The following is an 18,313-nucleotide window of genomic DNA, read 5'->3' as shown; positions in this document are numbered from 1 at the left end:
CCTTTAAATTCAGATCTCTTTTCTACACAAAGTGACTTTTTTTTTTTTTTTTTTTGCATGTAACATTGGAAGTAAGCACAGATAAAAACAAATGAATCCATCATATTGATTCATAGTGTTTTCTATTTTATTTTAATTTTTATTTTTTTGAGATGGAGTTTCCCTCTTGTTGCCCAGGCTGGAGTGCAATGGCTCGATCTCAGCTCACTGCAACCTCTGCCTCCCAGGTTCAAGCAATTCTCCTGCCTCAGCCTCCCAAGTAGCTGGGATTACAGGTGCCTGCCACCACGCCCAGCTAATTTTGTATTTTTAGTAGAGACAGGGTTTCGCCATGTTGGTCAGGCTCATCTTGATCTCCTGACCTCAAGTGATCCACCTATCTCAGTCTCCCAAAGTGCTGGGATTGCAGGTGTGAGCCACTGAGCCCGGCTGTATAGTGTTTTCTAAATTTTAACTTTCAAAATTTTAAAGACATAAATGTATAAAGACTTGCTAGATGACGTAGCTGCCAGTGCCTCAGGTATTGCTGCTCTGATAGCCTCTGAGGCCCAGCATGGAGAAGGTCTCAGAGACCAACCACCACATGGGCCCAGTCTCGTGCCACAAGGTCAAGTGCTACTTGTATAGCAAGTGACATCAAATCATCGACATTCCATTGTTAAAGAATTTGTGACTGTCATATGGAAAAATGATTTGGTTGGGAATTCATTTAAAAATAACAGAAATTGTGTCCAACAAGGTTTCTTTCAATTGCTGACAAGTTTTCAGGATAGTTTTTTTAAAATTTTTGCTAACAAGGCACCCAGGAGAGTGACTGCTTACATCAGAAACAGAAGAGCTCAGCATTTCAGAATATCTCTGTTCCATTTTGCCTAGTTAACTTGACATATCTTGTTATTTTCCTTAAACAATGAAAAAGGTCTTTTAAATTTTAAAGGAAATCCTGCTTGTCTTCGGCAAACAACTGGGTACACTGGTATTTTTGCTAATGCTTTGAGTGTCTGTCAGCAACCAGGTTTAAAAGTAAATAATGCTGTTTGAGTTTCATGGGATTTATTTGCAATCAGTTTGAAAATAATTAAATGAGTCAATATGTATAAATTTTATGTGACACAAGTAGTCTAGTCTTCTTAAAAATGGGTCATTTAATTCATTTCTAACTACACTGTGTTAATATAATCCCTTCTTTAAAGTAAAAGTTTTCACTAACTACTCATTTTTTCTTTTGTCCTCTTTCTCTCTTGCATCTGTTTTTCCTTTGGTTGTATCCATTGTGTAATTTCATATTCAATCATGGGTTTGCACTTGAGAATAGACTGTTTCCATATGCCCACCTTCACCTCTCATCCACCGTGCTTCATCTTTTTCCCCAAACCTATTGCCTGTCCCTGAAATGGACTTGCTTTCAGACATTTCAGAGGAAGACCCCTTTGGGGAGGCTGACCAGATCACACTAGACAGCTTAGAGCACCTTTCCACAGGTGAAACATCCGAGCAGGGGGATTCTGAAGTTGCTATGCCTGATTTGGTCTTGGATTCTGCCATAGCCCCTTCTCAGCCTGAATGCCCTTCTCCCATCCATGGGAAGACTCTTAAAGCAGCTGACAACAGTGATTCTGAGTTTGGTTACTTCTCCTTCAGTTTCTCCAAATGTTTTCCCTCTGGCTTCCCCTCCCTTCTTGATGAAGATGGATATCTTGCTTTCCCCAGCCTCCCCAAGGTCTGGGTCTCCTTCCTCCCCGCTGGTGTGCAGCACTATGTCCCAATCACCTCCCCTTCATTCATTCCTTCCCTTATCCTCATCTTTGGGCTACTTCTGTCTGCTTCTCAGTCAGTTCCTTTTTCTCTTGCCTTTTCCCTTCCTCTGGCTCTATGCCTCTGCTGTCTGGAGGCTAAAGCCGCCTCCTTTAATGTTTCTTATGACTGTGACTTGAATGACAAACTAGAGGAAGAGGAAGTAGTTGCTGGCATGCCCACATAAGTTCAGTTTGTGGAGTCAACACAATACACTTTATCTTAAACCCTTCCTAACATAGAGTGTAAATGTGTGCATACATTTCACCACTGATTACCCTCAACATAGTAATACCTGCATATTTTCACACACACAATGTTTTAGTGCATGAGAAATAAGTGTAGACACTTCTCCTTCATTGATACCGTTGACCAGGTCCACACATTCTAAGTTTGGAGCCAAATTGTAGGATTATTTTACAAATATCTAGCTCAAACTAGATTTGTAACAGAAGGTGTGGGGGAGGAGGGAACCTGTATTGCCCGTAACAATCCATACAGGGTCTCTCCATTTTGCAAACAGATATTAATGCTGTTCCTTTAGAATGGAACATTTTTGTTTTGATATAGAACTTAGGATGCAGTGGACATAACTGTTCTTGATGTATCTTAGTAGAAGTCCTTAGTACTATTATTTCTCTTGTTGGAAACCCAAATGTGTTCTTGCATCTATGAGGATGTATCTGTAACCTTTACTCCTGATATTAGTAAGTCTCATCTCAAAAGCTCCTTATCTCCCTATTATTGTAGTATTTGGAGACCAGATGAATTTTAGCTAGTTTTTTTTTCTAACCTTAAATTATGTAATTATATATAAGAGTCACTGTAGGGTATTTTATAAGGAAGGTACTATTCTATTGTCTTTAACAAATGTATGTGAGAAGTAACACATGGCTTTTTTTGAATATTTAGACTATATAACACTAAGATTGGGCCTCTTAGTGCTCCTTTATTTAAATAGGTGTTTGGTTTGAGGATTTTTACCCCTATGTAAGGCACATTTTTTTTAAGTATCCTACCTCTGTGCTACTAAGTCAGCATTAACATGTACAATATATTTTTGATTATTTTGTTAAATGTGGCCTGGTGATTTAGTGCCTCATATTCTGTGGACACTACCACTACACAGAGTAAATGACAAAATTTAGAGCAAACGTAAAGAAAAATGTAAAGATAATGCAGTGAGTATGCATTGTAGGAGAAACCACAATTGTTAAAAAGTTTACCTGAGGAATATCAAAGATCAACATTTTAGGGAATTAAGTGTTGACCAAGGAGTTGGAAGATGTTTCTTAACAGATGATTGAATGTCTCATTTTTCACATCTGATAAAGACTCTGAGCTCCTTGCTTACCTCTGAAAAATACTATGAGTGGTTAAAAAGGAAAACCTTTTGAACTCTCAGATTTAACACTATCATCCTAATAAAGAAGGAAAAGGATATATATTAGGAATTAACCTGTAAAGGTTAAATGATTTGCCTTTGATAAGGGAGTCAATATTTGTATTCTCACCATTTTTTCCATTGAGTCAAAATTCAGTCAGTGCTTGTTAGTTTTAAACTTCTACATTCATTCTTTTGAATCATCAGATATTGAGAAATGTCCAACTATGAAAAGCTGTTCTTGTTTAAAGAATTTTATGTAAGTGGTTATATTTCAAAGATTATTTTTAAATACCCACCATTTTAATATGAAACTAGTTAAACAAGCCAATCCCCCACCCCCAGCCAGGAAAGAAATCCATATTTAACAAACTGAATCATAGGTTGAACATTTGTTCACCAATATAAAGCTAAAAACAAATTTAACATCATTATGCTTTACCCCATCACTAGTTGCTTTAGACATTTCAAATTAGAACAGATTGAATTATGCCATTTTTGCACTCTCATATTTTTGTTCCTGAGTACAAAATATTCAAAAGCAGAGCATAATCTAGGGACTGAGAAAGAGTGAAGCTTCCATCCTCCATTCCACCTTTGCAAAGGATCATTTCCATCATTGGTACAACACTGTAGGTGAAGAAAGACCAAAGTGGCTTAATACGCTGCATCTTCTGAGGGCCTCCCAATAAAGGTTGGTAACACTGGTTCACCATTTAAGTTCAAATACAGCTTCTTTGCACTGATGGTAGAGTTTCCACTAATACTCCCCTTCTTTCTGGCCGTTTGCTGTGTGACTTTTCAGGCGAAGATGGAAGAAGAGGAAACACAGCTGGAAGAGGTGGCTGAGTTTTCCCTAAAGTTAAACATCTCATGGCTGCTGCCTGCCATTAGTATTGTGGGGGGAGGGTCCACGCTCAGGGTTTATTTGTGAGTTGTGCTTGTTGTGGCTTTAAGTTCATAAGATTTGTATTCCTCTTTTATTTTAATGTCTTAGACTGTCGAACTCTGGGTCATTTTGGTGCTTGCTGATTGATACACTTATGTTTATTTGCCTTTTCCCCCCTGTGTGTGATTTAATTTCACAGAAAAATTCCTTGAGAGTAGAAGGGGATAATATTTATGTCAGACATAGCAATTTAATGTTGGAGGTTTGTATAATCTAAGAAAACAGCTCTGTCGTAATGGCTGCCCGGCTGCTGTGGACGGGAGGTCACGCCTAGGCTGGCCGGCAATGTTCTTCGAGCACGGTGCATGCAGTGCATGGGGGAATTCAACTTGGGAGTGCATGTTACCAGCCCGACGGTGTTCCTTTCAGGTGGCTTAGGCAGGACTGTATCTACTAGAAGTTCTCAAAGTGACAAGTGGGAAAAAAAAAAGTTTAGTCAAATGAATCAAGTTTTTATCCAGTACTTTTGAAGTTGTTCTACAAGTAAACCTATTCTCTCCTAAAGGGTTAACTCTAGGGCATCAACCTGAAGTAACACAGTCTCATCCTTAATATATATTAACCAGAACAGAGATTTGTTTATTGATCTGGCATTAAGTCATTTGACTCTTGATCTTGATCTATGCCCACTTTTTTTGGTTAAAATCCGTGATTGGGAATGTGGTCCACTTTCAGTATTCTGTTTCAGAATATGCTAATTAAAGGAATTATTTTAATTAGAACAAGCAAAAGTGAGAGAGAAGGAAAGGAGGAAAAGAAAGCCCAATCACCCAATTAGGAATGTAAAATATGTTCCCCATGTCACATGAGAACATTTTTTTTCCCCTTCTTATTTTACAGTAGTATGTGGCAATGTATTCAATGGAGAACTGCAGCTCTCAGTAATCTGACTAATCTGTTTGGTTGCTTTTGGCAGCTTGATAACTGATGGAAATATACTTTTGCTTAACTTACTAAAATGCTGTACAGTGTAATAAGTAACATTGCTTTCAACCAATGCAAGAAATGTGCCTGATCTCAAGCCATAGTCATTTTTCCATGCCATGCAAAGATTTTTAGATTTTCATGAGTTTTTGCAAATGGCTATAGAAGCTCATAGATGAGCTACTATGCTTGTGCATGAATATGGAATATCTAATTTTATTGGTTGCATGACCTGTTCCTTAAAGTGGGATGAAAGCTATAATCCACAGGTGGCCCTATGATTTTTGAAATATAAATAAATATTTAAAATTTGGTTAAAACCATTTCCTGAACACTAATTACCTTTTATTCCCACAAATACTATTTATCAGAGCCAGTCAGAAAAATTTCCACAAATACCATTTAATGGGGCCTCTCCCATGAAAATGGACCTGGTAGTTTTTCTTGCATATTTGTCTGGATAAGGACCATCTGGCAATTGCGGAGGCTAGACCCCACTTTTGTGCTTGGCAAGTACATGAGACCAGTCTGTGGTTCATTTTTTTTTATAAAGAGGCTAAACAGAAGCAGCCTCTGGAAGCAGTAGTTTTTATTCCTTAAGAGTTAAAAGCCACCACTGGAATTTCCTGAAAACAAACACACAAAAAAATCCTTGACTTTTCCAGTTGGGGGATGAGTCTGGTCTGGCTTTTTCTTCCAGCCACTGTGCTTCAGAGTCTCTACCTTTCTCTATTTTGTACTTGATTTACTATGTTTACAGAATGCAATTTTATGAGTAGTCCTAATCAGAAAGGTAAATTTGCCGGAACAAAGTCATAGTCTGAATTTCAAATCCAGGTACTGGAAGGAAGTGTTATTAGCCATTTTGATGATCAGTTCCATGTCATCTTTCTAATAATGTAAATAATTATTCCTTTAAAAATCCTAAACAGAGAAGAAATCAGAATCCTTTAAAATGTAAATCATTGAAGAAGTACGCATTGACTTTATTTTCAAATTTTGATGAATTCATGAACTTATTCATAGATAATAATATGGCTTTAGAGACTTGGCATTTTTCTTGCTTTACTATGGTTTTTTTAAATCATAAGTTTGCTTTGTCTTATTTTTTGGTTTTATTTTTGTCCTACTGGGTTTTTTCCTTTTGGATTTTTTTCCCCCCTTTGTTACGTTACGTATTGCTAGGAACTGGATAAGGCCCAGGAGGACATACTGAAACATCAGGCTAGCATTAGTGAACTCAAGCGCAATTTTATGGAATCCACACCTGAGCCGCGCCCTAATGAATGGGAAAAACGACGTATCACACCTCTGTCCCTACAGACACAAGGGGTATGTCATTAGCTATTTGTTGGCTCTGTCTTACTCCAGTTGTTCAATAAAACTTAAATTGTTAATCTCCTATGTTGATTCTAGGGAAGTTATAAAATGTTCCCATTTAATTATTTTTATGTAATTACTAACAATTTTTTAAATACTAAATATTTATTAACAGTGTAATAGTTATTGGCCTAGTTCTTAGGTAAATTGCATGAGTTTCAAAATACTTTTGAAATAGTTTCAGGATAATTTCGCTATTTTACTCAGGTAAATTGGTAGTAATAATGAATTGTTATATAGGACAATTTAGAAACTAACATACTGTATTTAATAAGCTTTTTAGTTACTGATATCTGAAATAGGGAAATTTACTTAATATAAATAAATAAATAATAAATAAAGGACTATAGACTATCTTTAGAGTGGTTTAAGGTTATTACTGTGAGGAAAATGAGTTTAACTTAGCTTTAAAGACTGATGAGCCCTGTTGAAAACTTGAAAAATATTATACATGATACAACTTAATATTGAAACTTCCTAGTAAGGAAATGTTAGAATTGTGTTTTTAAAATGGTTTTTCAATCATAACATTTCTCCTCACTTACTCTATTTCTTTTCATGGTTTACTTCTCCCCACCACTGGTATGAGTACATATTGCCTTCAGGATATATTCTCAATATATTTCTCCATTCGTTGTCATCTGCCTCTGTGCCTGTATGATTCTTCCAAATCCCTCCTCTTACTGACCAAGAACTTCCATGGGCTCATTTATCATACTTGAGCAGACAGTGATCATACTATATTTAATCTGTAGTTTAAAAAATGGTATAAAGATGTTACCCTACAATTTCATCTTTTTCCTTTCAGCATCAAGTCTGACTTGAATGTCGCCAAATTGTAGACATTGATTTAGATATTCTACTGCTATTTTTATTCACCTTTCCTTAAAAAGAAAAGCTGTTAGTTGCTTTAAATTTCTAAGTTTGTGCCATTGAAAAAGAAAGCTCTTTAAGAACAGATGAGCAAAAAGAATTGCTGAACTGAAACACAGAACTTTTGAAAATATTAAGACATGCATGGTAGAGTCTTATGAAGTTGGATACAACTTCAGTTCTTAGTTTCAGATTTTTCTGAAGATGATAAAAAATGTCAATTTCAGTAGTCCATTCGAGAATGTTGTGTTTTCTGGAGGTGTCTGATGCCATGCCAAGGCTTTCACCTTCCATTATGTGCCGCTTCTCTTGGTGTGTGTCATTGGCCCACACAGGGTCAGTGTTTTATGTTTGTGTTGCTATAGGTGTAATGTATGTGTCTTATTTGTTGATTATGTCTATTGTTTAAAACAATAGAGAAAAGGAGACCATCTTTTCAAGGATATTTTATCCGTGAAGGAGAAGTACCTGATGCCGACAACACGGACAGTTGAAGAAAAAGCTCAGGAGACGGACAAGGTGTTCACCTTGCACCCTTGGATCTACTCTTGCTTTTTCCCCTTTTCCTTTTGTTTCTATCCACAGCCATAAGATTTCTTTTTTCCTGTGTGTCATACTAAAATTTTTTTAAATGATTTTTGAGCATTTAAAAAGTTAAATCCCCTGTGTATAGAAGCATAGGATTGTTGGATGAGAAATACCATGTTGCAGAAGCACTTGAAAAGTCAAAATTTGAAATACAGAAACATCCACCAATTTAGGTGATAAGTGATTCCTAATTTGATGTATGTGGCTGACAGTCGGGAAACTGATTTCATGTGAAAATGCACTGTTTGTACAATACTTAAACGCAGGCTGTGTTGTTAAAATAACCACGTATGTACCTTAGATTATGAGTTTACTAATTACATATGGAAACCTTTTGAGTTTTCATTTGTAAGATTTTTAATGGGAACAAAGATTTTGATGCACCATAGCAGCCCCTCATCTCTCTCTCTGCTCCTGCATGTGTGACATTTCTGACATTGGTGAGGAAGTTCGCTTTCCATTGCCTTTACATCCTCATTCTTCTCTTTCTACTGATTTTACTTAGTCAGGTGGTCAGTCTATTTGCTGGGACTAGAGAGCTTGGAGTCTAGTGGAGGAGACATGGAAATTGTTAATTAGAAAAGTGTCCCTTTTTTTTTTATTTGTTGAGATGCAGTCTTGCACTTTCGCCCGGGTTGGAGTGCAATGGCGCCATCTCAGCTCACTGCAACCTCTGCCTCCTGGGTTCAAGCAACTCTCCTGTCTAGCTGGGATTACAGGTGCCCGCCACCATGTCTGGCTAATTTTTTGTGTGTTTTTAGTTGAGACGGGATTTCACTATGTTGACCAGGCTTGTCTTGGACTCCTGACCACGTGATCTGCCCTTTTCAGTCTCCCAAAGTGCTGGGGATTACAGGCGTGAGCCACCACACCCGGCCAGTGATTCGAAAATTTTCTAATTGGTACTTAGAAAGTTTCAGACACTAAGAAGTAAATGTTAAGAAGGTGAAATACAGTGTTGTGTTAGGAGGGGATTAGGAAGACGGTTTTGTCATTGTGGTCAGGAGGAGATGGCATTTGAGTTGAAACCTTAATGATGACCAGGTGGACATGTGAAAATGTATCCACGTGTAAGGAAGAGCCACAACACAGGAACTGAAAGACCAAATGACATGGGCCTGGTGAGCATGGGGCAGCATGAAGGAAGGAAAATTCAAAGAGGTTAGACCCTAGGTCATATCACGGTCTTAAAGACCGTGCTAACAGTTTGGAATTGTACAATAGGAGTGATGGGAAAGCATTGGAGAGTTTGAAGGTGAGTAGTGGCAGAATCCCACCTGTGTCTGACAGGCGTCCCCCTGGCACTGGATGAGGAATAGATTATAGGGGCTGTGAATGAGAGCAGAGATTATTAATAAGGAAACAGTGATTCCCTTCCACAAAGTAGATTCTATTAATTAGTAGAGAGTATTTATCAGAACACATAGTGGGGTTGGGGAAGGAGGCAAAATAAGTAGAAATAAGGTGTTTGTGGTCTAGTTGAGATGAAATATTTTCAGAACATTGCAAAGGAGAAAGACAATGTCATGAAGCTAAACCAAGTGACATATTTATATACTTTGAAGGTTAGCCTGAAACCAAAGCGAATTAGACTCCATGTGTACAATGAGGACTTTAATATCACATGCTTTGAAATATTACGTATTTGTGATAACCTGTCCTCCAGAAGCATCTCATGTTTTAGGAATGTACAGTATAAAATATCTTGTCATAGAAGTCACATTAAAGTGATGTTAATGTGAAATTTAAATCTGGAAAAGCCCCCAAATGGTTTATCTGTACTTGAAGTTACTAGTTTTTCTGTTCTTTTCCTCCAATATATGCAGGAAAATACGTACTTTTTTGACATACATATAGATTGTTCTTATTACAATCGTCCATTCATCCGTTTGCCCAACAAACATTTATTGACCACCTACATTGTATCTTTTTTTTTTTCTTCAAATAACATACTACTATTAGTTGAAAGTATATGAGCATTTGTCTACTGGAGTGTTTTGACTTTACTGGAGTACCTTTTCAATTTCTGTCTTTGTCGTATCTTCATTTTACTGTTAATTCTGCAGGAGTTCTCCTTTATCTTTGAATTGTAATTCTTACTGAAAGTAAAATTTAAAAAATTATGCATAAGTATATAATTTGACAGTTTTTCTAAATTTCTATAATATGGATTTTTATAGTTTTTTTAAAAAAGCATTAATAGTTTCTTTAAAAAAAAAAAAAAATTGAATTTCCAAAGTGGCTGTAGTTTGAATTTGAACAATTTTGAGAGTAGAGCAGAAAATTGGAAACCAAGTCATTTAATCTTTGATGGGTAAATAACTATTATAAATTTCTTAAAGCTTTTACCTGGTTAGTGAATTATTTATAAACTGAAGTGCATTGGTAGTTATACCCATTGATAGCATTGTCACTATTCACTTATAATCTGATATGAGAATGGAGTGAAGTTACAGTTGGCAGACCAGAGCTTGTGTTGAACTCTGAACATACCTATGGGAAAGCATGATATTTAGGGCAAAAACATAAACAGCTTAAGAATGGAGTTTTGTAAAATATTTACCTTTGGTTCTAATTTGTGTCTGTGTCACTAGATAATAGACTTGGTCTGGTGAAAAAAAATAGACTAAATAAAATACTTTGATAAAAACAAAAACTATTGTAATCCTCTTAACGTGTTGTACAAATTATGATGACTTAAATTTGCATAGACTATTCTCTCCTGAGTCTAAGAGATTTTATACATTGAGTTGTAAGGTACTTTTGAAGGTATATCATTGAATAATGAAATGTGTGGCATTTCTTTAAGCTCACCAGTGATCTCTCACTGGGAAGGGCACCCCACCCATCCCCACTTCCCCTAGGGATGGTGTAATCATAGAGATGGTAATGAAGCTAAATCAGTCCAGAAGCTTTTTTCTCTGCTGAATATTGCAAGTGCCTACTCACCTCACTCTCCTCACCTGACTGTCTGCACTCCTCACCCTTCTTAGCTTACAGTATGAGAGGACCCCTCTGGAGTGTCATTGATTTTTCTTTAAGATTTCTAAATAGTGGCTGGGTGCGGTGGCTCACGCCTGTATTCCCAGCACTTTGGGAGGCCGAAGAGGGTAGATCACCTGAAGTCAGGAGTTTGAGACCAGCCTGGCCAACATGGCAAAACCCCGTCTTTACTAAAAATACAAAAATAAGCTGGGTGTGGTGCCTCATGCCTGATAATCCCAGCTACTGGGGAGGCTGAGGCAGGAAAATCACTTAAACCTGGGTGGTAGAGCTTGCCGTGAGCTGAGATCACTTCACTGCACTGCAGCCTGAGCAACAGAGCGAGACTCTGTCTCCAAAAAAAAAAAAAAAAAAAAAATTCTGAATAGTGGGGTTTATTGGGAGTTATTCTCACACTTCTGACATGAGGGACTTCGTGGTGACTCTTGAGTACTGACACTTCAAGTTTCTGAGGACAGTTGTCCCTCAGGCAGGTTAGGAGCCATTGTTTAAGAGCCAGACACAGCAAAGTTAAATTTGCTTTCATCGTTTTTAGGGAGAAATAATTTTCACGTTGCTCATTGAGCTTTCAACACTGAGTTTGTCTTCCTGTTTTGAATTGTTTTTCTTTACCTGTTTCTTTTTGCAAAAAAAAGGGGCAGGGTAATTTATTCTGTGGCATATTTAGCATGCCTGAGGGAACGAATGTGGTCCGCTGTCAGAATGTTTGTTGTACAGAGAGTTAAGGTGGTATGGAGGAGGGAGGAGATTGTAGGAGCTGGAGTGGTCAGAAAGGCCTTACAGAAAGTACAGACTATGAAGTGGGCCTCAGGGAGGTTAGAAAACTGGAAAGGACCAGAGTGTGCAGAGAAGGGCAAAGAAGGGTCTTGGAGGCAGGAGAGGGAGGACTGTCCAAGCTCTAACACAAGAATAAGCATTTCAAGTGTAGGGGCCACTGAAGAGGCCATTCCGTGCAGAAAAAGGCCGAGGAACTACCTCAAGAATATGTGAAATGGCGTTTGGGTGGGTCGGTTGTGCTCAGTTGTTGATCAACCAAGCAATTTTCCCTGGTTTCTGTAGGTCGCAACTATCAAAGATTCTCAAGCAGGGTGGAAAAGCTGGCGCTCACAAACCTCTGCATAAGCCTGCTGCAGAATCTGTCAGAATTCTCATCTTTCTTTCATTTTATGCTGTTCTGTTGTTCTTTCTTGTGTAACCTTTCCTTTCTTTCAATAGGTCACTGCTGTCTGTTCTGACTTATTGCTAATTCTCTGCTCTTCCTTTTCTGACCTCTCTAGAGCCTAGAAGAGGAGATAACATCAATATTGTTTAGTGAAAAGGGCTTTTCTGATAGCATGAAAGCCACCTTCACTTCAGCCACCACTTGGACAGCAGAGGGCGCTGTTGTGAGCGCTAATGCACCTTCTGAAAAGCTTTCTTCCTCGCCCTTCTCACACTTGCTTGAGGTGCATTTTACTTTGTTTCCGCTGTTACTAAAAGCCACATATGAGAGAGATTTTCATTTTTTAAATATTCAGGCACCATTCCCTCCAGTGCTTTCATTGGTGAAATTAATTCTTCCTGGGAGAAACATTCAAGAAACAATGACTGATTTGGATCATGAAGAAAAGATATAGATTGGATGTTTCTCCTGCTTCTTTGGTCAAATAAAAAAAAATCTGCCTAAATTCAGAGAATAATTTAAATCATTAAGTTCCAGAGTCTGAGCTGTTAAGCAGAGGGAAACCCTCAACCAGATAGAAGCCAAGTATGCTTTGCAGAGTTGACATTTTCAAAACCCCAAATTTCAGGCATCCTCTGATGGCGTGTTATTTTTAAAATTGTGTTTATATGGAAAAATCTGAAGTGCCTCCCACGCACCATGAGGTAATTGTTTTTGAATGACCCTAAGGAATTCCCTGAACTTGGGCAGAACCTATCCAGCCCATTGAGGTTAAGATATAACAGTAATAGGAATTCACTGACCTGTAATAATAATGAAATGTGTGTTTCAGAAATGTTCTGGTCACTGGATATCTTTATTATATGTAGTCACGGTTAAACGTTACCTGTTTATCAAAATAGATTGAGAGTTTTTTTAGTTTAATATCTAAAAACCTCTTGAGTTTTCAATAAAACTGGAACGATAACTGTCTTCTGTTAGTAATGTGATTTACATGGTATTAATTTGGATCAATGAAAGCATGCCCTTACCATGTGTTTAAGAATAATAGGGCAGGTCCAAGAGAGTTTGTGAGTAGATGTTGACAGTGCTGCAGAGACGTGTGTGTGTGATGTTAGGATCTTCAGCTCATGGTGTCCATGTGTCTGGGACAGATGAACACAGCCCTGCTATCTGTTATAGGCTCCAGTCCAGTTAGTACCTTGGCAACTTCACAACAATATCCAGAGGGCTCAGTGGTGCGGCGCCCTTCTCCATCCAGAATGGAGTCACTTTCATGAATAAACAGGGCTCCGGGCTCTAGCTGAATTATTTTTAAGTTAGATCATAGGCAATAGGACCACCTAGAAGTCAAAAAGTTGGCCATGCTTGAGTTGTATCATTGTAAAGCAAACTTTTTGTGTGAGAAAAATGTGAAGCTTTAAAAACTCCTCTGTACAAAAAGGTTTCCACTCTAGTTAATAATACCATAACATAGTAATTTGTTACTAATGTATTCAGTCAACAGATATTTATTGAACATTTAGGTACTATATTACTCAACTGGGGTAAATTAATTTACTCCCAAGAAGTAGATGTCTGCGGGGATAGGAGTGAACATGTCAAATAATAAACTTGACTCATTTTAGATTTCAAAGATGCTAGTAGAGGAGCTAAATTGTAAGAAAAAACGCTTGGAGCCACCATTGACATCCACCCTATTGTATAATGTAGCCTTTGCTGACCTATGATACGAATTGGAATGTTAATAACCATTTCTGAAATGAACATTTTCACATTAATAGCCTTCTGAGGCCAACTATAATTTTGCCAATTAAAACTTTTTTTTTTTTTTAAAGAAAACCAGCAAAAAATAAAAGTGCCATCTCCTTGGTGCTATGTTCATTTAAGAATCAGGGTTCCAGGCTAGACTTTACAGTCTGATTAAAACCAAAACTGTTGACTAGGTTTTAAAAGTTACATTTTTTTCTTTAAAATGATGAGTCAGCTTTGGTATAATTCGATTTTTGTAAACTGTTTTAACTACATAGGTAGAGCTTATAGGTATATGTACAATAAAAGCATTTTACTTCTTTGGGAGGATGCTGGCTGTTTTTGTGTCTTTTTGTAAGCCCTTTGGCATTTGTCTTGATTGTCCTCTATGTGACCTTGAGCAGGTTTCTGTAGATGTTGATTCTTGCTGTTTTGTCTTTGCAGTGTCAGATGTTTGTTTCAGTGGTTGTTGAGGTAAAACTGTATTGATTTTGTGTCCTCGGTTGCTTTTTGTTCCGCAGACACGTGCTCCTGAGTCAGAAGGGCCTTGCACTGGAGCCAGGGATGCTGTTAAGGTTCTCCCCTTTTTCCATGTTAACACCATCGCCTCACGTTTCTCATTGCCCTCACGTTTGCCCCGCTTCCCTTTCAGTCAGCTATCATAATCATCTTTGTTTTTCTCCATGACATGAATCTGCCATCGGTTAATTTGGGTTTCCGTTGTTTTTATTTATTCATATATTTTTGTTTTCCCTCGTCCATCTTTTTTTGTACAGAGTTCACATGAGACTCTGAATATAGTGGAGGAGAAGAAGCGGGCAGAGGTTGGGAAAGACGAAAGAGTAATCACAGAAGAAATGAATGGTAAAGAGATATCACCTGGGAGTGGTCCTGGGGAGATTCGTAAGGTGGAGCCTGTGACACAAAAAGACTCCACCTCCCTGTCTTCTGAGAGCAGCAGCAGCAGCAGTGAGAGTGAGGAGGAAGACGTGGGAGAGTACCGTCCCCACCACCGAGTGACCGAGGGCACCATCAGGGAGGAACAGGAGTATGAAGAAGAGGTGGAGGAAGAACCCCGCCCAGCAGCCAAGGTAGTAGAGAGGGAGGAAGCAGTGCCCGAAGCCAGCCCAGTCACACAAGCAGGTGCCAGTGTAATCACAGTAGAAACAGTGATCCAGGAAAATGTAGGTGCCCAAAAGATACCTGGAGAGAAGAGTGTACACGAAGGCGCTCTTAAGCAAGACATGGGAGAAGAAGCAGAGGAAGAGCCACAGAAAGTTAACGGAGAGGTGTCCCATGTTGACATTGATGTTTTGCCACAAATTATTTGTTGTTCAGAGGTAAATGGGAGTTCCAGGTGGGAGCCAAACTCTAGAGCTGCTTCTCAGGTGGGGAACTCCTGCCTTTCTTCTCCTGTCCTCCCAGTTCTTCAGCTTTTTGCAACAAGAATCTCATTTTTCTCTCTCATGGGAGGAAGGGGGAAAGCACTGCTTTGTGGATTTTCTGCCAGCTCAGTTCATGGGTTCCAGCTTCTCTGCTGCCACTGGACGCCTGTAGGGTAAACTTTCCTACAAGCACCACATCAATTTTTCCTTCCCTTTTCACATTTAAATTTTTCTTTGCATGTTTTGGGTGTTTCCAACTGTTTTGTCTTTAGTTGCACTGCTTCCTCACACTAAATGCCTTTTTTCCCCCTTTTGGTTTAATTAGAAAAATGTATATGTAATGTTGAAAAAAAAATGTTCAGTGCTGAGTGCGTGTGCCCCTGATGTCATGATTGGGTTTGACTTCTTGGCTCATTCTTTTACTCTTCAACTTCAGAGTTTTAGAAATGACAGCAGGCTCTGATTACCGTGGTTCTCTGAATGCAGTATCCAGCAGTGATGAGAATGTTATTTCTTGAATGCCACTGTGATTTCCATTGTGGGATTCCAGGGGTTGTGTGGTTTTGTTAAGAGCCTTTCTTTCCTTCCAGGCAGCCAGAGGCTAGGCTATTTGATAGGAGGATATCCTCTCTTCTCATTCTGTCCTAATGCCAATTCTGGAATATTTGCCAGATGATTATATGTTTTGTGGATTATCTATACATTAGATATGAATCTTTTTCTTTTCTCTTCAAAGAAGAGAACTTTTCAGACTTTTCTTAGATTAAGCCTTGGTCACTAGGTGCAGTGTCTCTCATTTGGGAGTTAGGCTGAGGGAGGGTTTATTTCCTTGGCAATATTTCTTGATTTTAATATTAAATGCCCGCAATACAGAGGTTTATTTTGTTCTCTTCGATGGGATGGAAAATGTTGAAGTGACTTTGTCTTAAAATAGCCAAGTGGATTTTAACCATGTTACTTTTAAACTTCTCTTTCACTTTAGAGAAGATTTTTCAAGAGTCTTTGAACACTTTGAACTATTCCGTATTTAACATATCGTTACTCCTCTTGAAATAATTATGCCTGTTGAGAATGTTCTCTCAAAGAAAGTACTGCAGTATTTTGGTAGTAATATAGTCTGGTGTTGCATTAATATTAAACATGCATACCCGGCAGGCTACAATGTTAATAAGCCGTCGAATATTTCCTTTAATGTTTTAAATTGTTCGAAGCATTGGTGTAACATTGATGGAGTAATTTTAGATAGAGCATTGTAACTTAGGTAATACAGAGGAAACACTGCAAGTTTTAGACAAGTATAATTGAAAACAGTAATACTTGAAGACATCCTTTCTGAAAATGGTGTGTCTGTTAACAATAAGGCAGAAAAGGCATTGTGGGCAGAAGAACAAATCTTAGCCTACCTAGCTGGCATGCCAGTTAAAAGCAGTGAGCCTTCACACAAACTATGCGGTCCTTTAAACTATGATAAAAATAGAGACAGGTCACTTCACATAGTTCATTCTATTTTCTTTTCAATTTATTATTACTGGCCCAAAGCCAAGGAGAGAGAGAGAGAGCGTGTGTGTGTGTGTGTGTGTGTGTGTGTGTGTGTGTGTGTGTGACTATACACTAGGCTTGACATATAAGTAGTTTGGGACCATCTTAAAGAGTAACATAGTAAAGGAAGCCGTCATGTCAACTTATTTTTCATGTATGTGTATATACACATACACACATTCATATGTATGTACATATCTGTGTACACATGTATGTATGTGTACATATGATATATTTGAAGGAAAATGTTTCTTTTATTTCTTTTGTTTGTTTTAGATTGTTTGTTTTTACTCTTTTGTGCATGAGTGTGTGTTTGGATATGTTTCTTACAATTATTTGTGAAGGTTCCATTAAACACTTTTACTTTATTACCTCTAGAATTTATTTTTCCCTTCCTTTTCCACCTCAGCCACCAGTGGTAAAAACAGAGATGGTAACAATTTCTGATGCCTCACAAAGGACAGAAATCTCCACCAAGGAAGTCCCCATTGTCCAAACTGAGACCAAAACCATCACATATGAGTCTCCACAGGTACAAAAGCTCTAGACTTGGACTGTTCAAGCTCTTTTTTCACTTAGTGTGGCTGTGTTTTCATTCTTTCTTCTCTTCGTTTACATGTTTCTGGCTTTGATGTAGCTTTTTGGATCTCTACTTTATAACTGTGCTTCAACAACATAATTTGCTGTGTTTCTCTCTTAGAGTGAGACAAAGAGCTGCAATTAAATTGGTAACCCAGTAATTATAGGGGAACTGTATATATCATTATTTAGGACAGACAGTGTCAATCTTGTTCATAGTATTGAAAGCCATTTCTGGGTTGACATATCCAAGAATGTTTGTGCACACTTAGGAAATAAATTGTCTTGCAAAGTTTAGCTGATATAATTCATCAATTAATAATTGGATCTAATTGTGGATGTGATTTAGGCTTCTTTCCCTCTGTTACTCCATGAAGATCAACGCAATCAACTCATTCTTGCTTGTAATAACACACACACACACACACACACACACACACACACACACACACACACCTGTGCTTCTCTTTCATGTGGAATTATTTTCTAAAGACCCTATGTAGTCATTCATATGTGAATGATGATACCATGTGTCTAAATAATTATCAGATCTGTGTGTTTGATGTTAGGTTTTCACACGTTGGTTCTGTAAAGTTTTAGAATAAGCATTAAGATGTTTAAGCTTCAGAATAACAAAAAAAAAAGAGAAAGCATCATTTCAAAATAGAATATAAAATAAACATTTTCTCCACTGAGAAGATGAACCTTCTGTGGTAGAATTGTATCATGGTGGAGGATGTCAGGTTCTTGACCTCTCAGAGTATTTTTTAAAAGGTTTAATGCATGCATGTGTGAATCTTGTCTGAAAATTATTTTGGGTATGGCATCCCTGTGTGTGCATTGATCCCACATAAGCACAACAGGTTTCTTATGAACGGCTGCGGCGGGGGAGCAATAGTCATGTGTCTGTATTGTGGTAAGTTGCCAGAATGAAGAAATACAGGTGCATGACCCAAGTTTGAAAGAAGTTTCCTCTTACAGTCAGAAAGGCTCTGGACCGT

General features: G+C 38.0%; 1 protein-coding gene across 50 annotated transcripts in view; it reads left to right on the top strand.

Moving 5' to 3' along the window:
* EPB41L2 (erythrocyte membrane protein band 4.1 like 2) overlaps positions 1–18,313 on the top strand; it is a 227,714-nt gene that overhangs the window by 182,844 nt on the left and 26,557 nt on the right. For 3 of the 50 annotated variants that reach the window (XM_015448648.3, XM_005551815.4, XM_015448647.3), the window contains exons 13-18: positions 4,267–4,329; positions 6,237–6,383; positions 12,173–12,340; positions 14,331–14,384; positions 14,586–15,149; positions 17,143–17,265. The exons of 4 other annotated variants lie outside the window; for them this stretch is intronic. In XM_015448648.3, the coding sequence (XP_015304134.2) occupies positions 4,267–4,329; positions 6,237–6,383; positions 12,173–12,340; positions 14,331–14,384; positions 14,586–15,149; positions 17,143–17,265 (1,119 nt within the window). Of the gene's footprint in view, positions 1–1,315; positions 3,600–4,266; positions 4,330–6,236; positions 6,384–7,721; positions 7,824–12,172; positions 12,341–14,330; positions 14,385–14,585; positions 15,150–17,142; positions 17,266–18,313 lie in introns of those variants that run through there. 43 more of the 50 variants (XM_074037037.1, XM_074037035.1, XM_074037036.1 and 40 more) reach the window with 21 other exon arrangements.

The sequence above is a fragment of the Macaca fascicularis genome, chromosome 4, assembly GCF_037993035.2.
Source record: "Macaca fascicularis isolate 582-1 chromosome 4, T2T-MFA8v1.1".
NCBI lineage: Eukaryota > Metazoa > Chordata > Mammalia > Primates > Cercopithecidae > Macaca > Macaca fascicularis.
The sequence above is the reverse complement of the archived record's forward strand: the minus strand, read 5'-3'. Positions and strand labels throughout refer to the sequence as shown.